Source organism: Calliphora vicina, chromosome 2 (assembly GCF_958450345.1).
Source record: "Calliphora vicina chromosome 2, idCalVici1.1, whole genome shotgun sequence".
In the NCBI taxonomy this organism is placed as follows: domain Eukaryota; kingdom Metazoa; phylum Arthropoda; class Insecta; order Diptera; family Calliphoridae; genus Calliphora; species Calliphora vicina.
This window is the reverse complement of record NC_088781.1, coordinates 77,233,884-77,239,046: the sequence shown is the minus strand read 5'-3', so window position 1 is coordinate 77,239,046 and position 5,163 is coordinate 77,233,884. Positions and strand designations below refer to the sequence as shown.

Below are 5,163 nucleotides of genomic sequence, written 5' to 3'. Positions count from 1 at the left end.
CATCCAAGAAACTGATATAAGTAACATATACAAAATAAAAAAAAATGAGAACATTATTTTTGAATTTGTCTCTTTAACAAAAAAAAAAGAGTTAATGGGAAAAATTAATAAACACCGTGTCAAGGGAGATTTATTCTACACATGTGAAGATCAGCAAACAAATGATGATACAATAAATCAAAACAACAACAGCAACACCATATTTGTAAATGACCAACTTACGGCACATAATAGGCGACTTCTATGGCAGGCTAAAAATAAAGCAAGAGAGGCAGGTTGGAAATATGTGTGGACTCGAGATGGGAATGTGTTAGCCAAAAAAAATGAAAACTCATCTTCAATTTTATTACATAATGAATGCGACGTAGAACTAATTGCATAATTTGAAAAAAATTTATTTACTTATATGAAAAATAAAAATACTAAATAAATAAAATATGAATAATATAACAATTGAAACAACTGATAGTTTTAAACAAATTAAATCGGAAATAATAAGTTATCCCTTGTCAATCATATTTATGAATATTCGTTCCATGCGTAAACGATAGTAAACTCTTTTCATCTAAGAAAAACATTCAATATGGAAATTTATAATATAATAAGAACGCTCAACATAAACAAAAGTCCAGGTGTGGATGGAATTAGGCCAATTGATCTTAAAAACAACATCGATCTAATGACGCCAGTAATAACGCATCTAATAAACTTAATAATCGACACTGCTAAAATACCAAATCAACTAAAAATTGCATATGTACGTCCTATACACAAAAGCGGCACAAAAACAAATTTTGATAATTATAGACCAATTTCGATATTACCAGTCATTGAAAAGATTATGGAAGAGGTATTATGTAGGAGATTAACAACATATACAAATGCACATAAAATAATAAGCGGTAACCAATTTGGTTTTCAAAAAGGTCAAAATATAAACAAACTGTTGGGTAACTTTGCAGACTATATCAACGACCAGCTGAGCAGAAGTAATCATTGCCTTACTCTGTTCATAGACTTTAGTAAAGCATTCGACACGTTATCCCATGAAAAATTGCTAAACTTACTAGATAAGATTGGCATTAGAGGGCACTGTAACGAATTGTTCAGGAACTATTTATTATTAAGGAGGTTCCATGTAAAAGTGAAACAAAATATCAGTGAAGAAGCAATTATGGATCATGGTGTACCACAGGGGTCAAAATTAGGGCCATTGCTGTATTTATTATATACCAATGAACTTATCAATACACTGTCAACATGTAAATTATTTGCTTATGCGGATGATACTGCGATCGTAGTTGCACATAGGAACGTAGATGAAGCGACAGCAATTATGCAACAACAGTTGGATACTGCCATACGATGGTGCCATGATTATGGGTTAATTATAAATGCGTCGAAAACTAAATTGATGCATATTAAATCCCCCAAACACCGATACGCAGATATAAATATAAAATTTCATAATATGGAATGCCTTCACAAAAATAAAATGAATAATATATCCTATGATAATGATCAGTGTAATTTAATAATCGAAACTGTTAACACATACAAGTACCTTGGTGTGCATGTTGACCAAAATTTTAAATGGAAAAAACATGTTGAAGAAACAAGGAAAAAGCTCAGGAAAGCTTCTTATATGCTACATCATTTGAGTTACTGTTCAAATAATGCGGTATTAAGACAAACATATTTTTCCCTGGCAGAATCACATATTAGACACGGGATAACGGCCTGGGGTAATTCAGTATACTGTAACAAACTTCAACAAACACAAAATCAACTTCTAAAAATTCTAAAACCACAAAACAATAATGGAACTGCTCAACCCATACCTAACTACCACTCTGAAAGATACAACAACACAGCAAAAGATCGACATGTACTTGATGTCAACAATATATATAAAACTACGCTAGCGATTGAATTCTATAACGACAGGAGATTCTTGCATAAAATAGACCATAACTACCAAACAAGAAACAATGATGAAGGAAGATATAAAATCAAACAATTTCGCAACGAATACGGTAGAAAAACACTAGCAACAACTTTGCCTACTATATTCAACGCTTTACCGATAGATGTCATTTCGAAAGCTGAGAACATCAATATCAGGAAAAAGGTTCTAAAAGATTATTTCATATCAAACCAGCAATGAATTCGTGATATGTTTTAACCATTTACTATCAAATATTTATAAATTAAACATAAATTTAAAAGAAAAAAAAATTTTTGAGAATAACATACATTTTTGTTAATTCACATACAGACAAGCCGCAATGGCTTCGTATGGTTATAATTAAGTAATGAAATGTAATTTTTCTTTAATAAAAATTAAAAAAAAAAAAAAAAAAAAAAAAAAAAAAATTATTATTATTATTATTATTATTATTATTATTATTATTATTATTATTATTATTATTATTATTATTATTATTATTATTATTATTATTATTATTATTATTATTATTATTATTATTATTATTATTATTATTATTATTATTATTATTATTATTATTATTATTATTATTATTATTATTATTATTATTATTATTATTATTATTATTATTATTATTATTATTATTATTATTATTATTATTATTATTATTATTATTATTATTATTATTATTATTATTATTATTATTATTATTATTATTATTATTATTATTATTATTATTATTATTATTATTATTATTATTATTATTATTATTATTATTATTATTATTATTATTATTATTATTATTATTATTATTATTATTATTATTATTATTATTATTATTATTATTATTATTATTATTATTATTATTATTATTATTATTATTATTATTATTATTATTATTATTATTATTATTATTATTATTATTATTATTATTATTATTATTATTATTATTATTATTATTATTATTATTATTATTATTATTATTATTATTATTATTATTATTATTATTATTATTATTATTATTATTATTATTATTATTATTATTATTATTATTATTATTATTATTATTATTATTATTATTATTATTATTATTATTATTATTATTATTATTATTATTATTATTATTATTATTATTATTATTATTATTATTATTATTATTATTATTATTATTATTATTATTATTATTATTATTATTATTATTATTATTATTATTATTATTATTATTATTATTATTATTATTATTATTATTATTATTATTATTATTATTATTATTATTATTATTATTATTATTATTATTATTATTATTATTATTATTATTATTATTATTATTATTATTATTATTATTATTATTATTATTATTATTATTATTATTATTATTATTATTATTATTATTATTATTATTATTATTATTATTATTATTATTATTATTATTATTATTATTATTATTATTATTATTATTATTATTATTATTATTATTATTATTATTATTATTATTATTATTATTATTATTATTATTATTATTATTATTATTATTATTATTATTATTATTATTATTATTATTATTATTATTATTATTATTATTATTATTATTATTATTATTATTATTATTATTATTATTATTATTATTATTATTATTATTATTATTATTATTATTATTATTATTATTATTATTATTATTATTATTATTATTATTATTATTATTATTATTATTATTATTATTATTATTATTATTATTATTATTATTATTATTATTATTATTATTATTATTATTATTATTATTATTATTATTATTATTATTATTATTATTATTATTATTATTATTATTATTATTATTATTATTATTATTATTATTATTATTATTATTATTATTATTATTATTATTATTATTATTATTATTATTATTATTATTATTATTATTATTATTATTATTATTATTATTATTATTATTATTATTATTATTATTATTATTATTATTATTATTATTATTATTATTATTATTATTATTATTATTATTATTATTATTATTATTATTATTATTATTATTATTATTATTATTATTATTATTATTATTATTATTATTATTATTATTATTATTATTATTATTATTATTATTATTATTATTATTATTATTATTATTATTATTATTATTATTATTATTATTATTATTATTATTATTATTATTATTATTATTATTATTATTATTATTATTATTATTATTATTATTATTATTATTATTATTATTATTATTATTATTATTATTATTATTATTATTATTATTATTATTATTATTATTATTATTATTATTATTATTATTATTATTATTATTATTATTATTATTATTATTATTATTATTATTATTATTATTATTATTATTATTATTATTATTATTATTATTATTATTATTATTATTATTATTATTATTATTATTATTATTATTATTATTATTATTATTATTATTATTATTATTATTATTATTATTATTATTATTATTATTATTATTATTATTATTATTATTATTATTATTATTATTATTATTATTATTATTATTATTATTATTATTATTATTATTATTATTATTATTATTATTATTATTATTATTATTATTATTATTATTATTATTATTATTATTATTATTATTATTATTATTATTATTATTATTATTATTATTATTATTATTATTATTATTATTATTATTATTATTATTATTATTATTATTATTATTATTATTATTATTATTATTATTATTATTATTATTATTATTATTATTATTATTATTATTATTATTATTATTATTATTATTATTATTATTATTATTATTATTATTATTATTATTATTATTATTATTATTATTATTATTATTATTATTATTATTATTATTATTATTATTATTATTATTATTATTATTATTATTATTATTATTATTATTATTATTATTATTATTATTATTATTATTATTATTATTATTATTATTATTATTATTATTATTATTATTATTATTATTATTATTATTATTATTATTATTATTATTATTATTATTATTATTATTATTATTATTATTATTATTATTATTATTATTATTATTATTATTATTATTATTATTATTATTATTATTATTATTATTATTATTATTATTATTATTATTATTATTATTATTATTATTATTATTATTATTATTATTATTATTATTATTATTATTATTATTATTATTATTATTA

General features: G+C 13.9%; 1 protein-coding gene across 1 annotated transcript; it reads right to left on the bottom strand.

Annotated features, from left to right (window-relative positions):
- Nucleotides 1-4,034: 4,034 nt before the first annotated feature.
- LOC135952509 (probable serine/threonine-protein kinase clkA) lies at nt 4,035-4,871 on the bottom strand (the record flags this gene model as incomplete). The annotated part of the gene is made up of 1 exon (XM_065502501.1): nt 4,035-4,871. A coding segment is annotated over one exon (837 nt), but the record flags the coding sequence as incomplete, so codon positions are not given.
- Between the last annotated feature and the right edge of the window lie 292 nt (nt 4,872-5,163).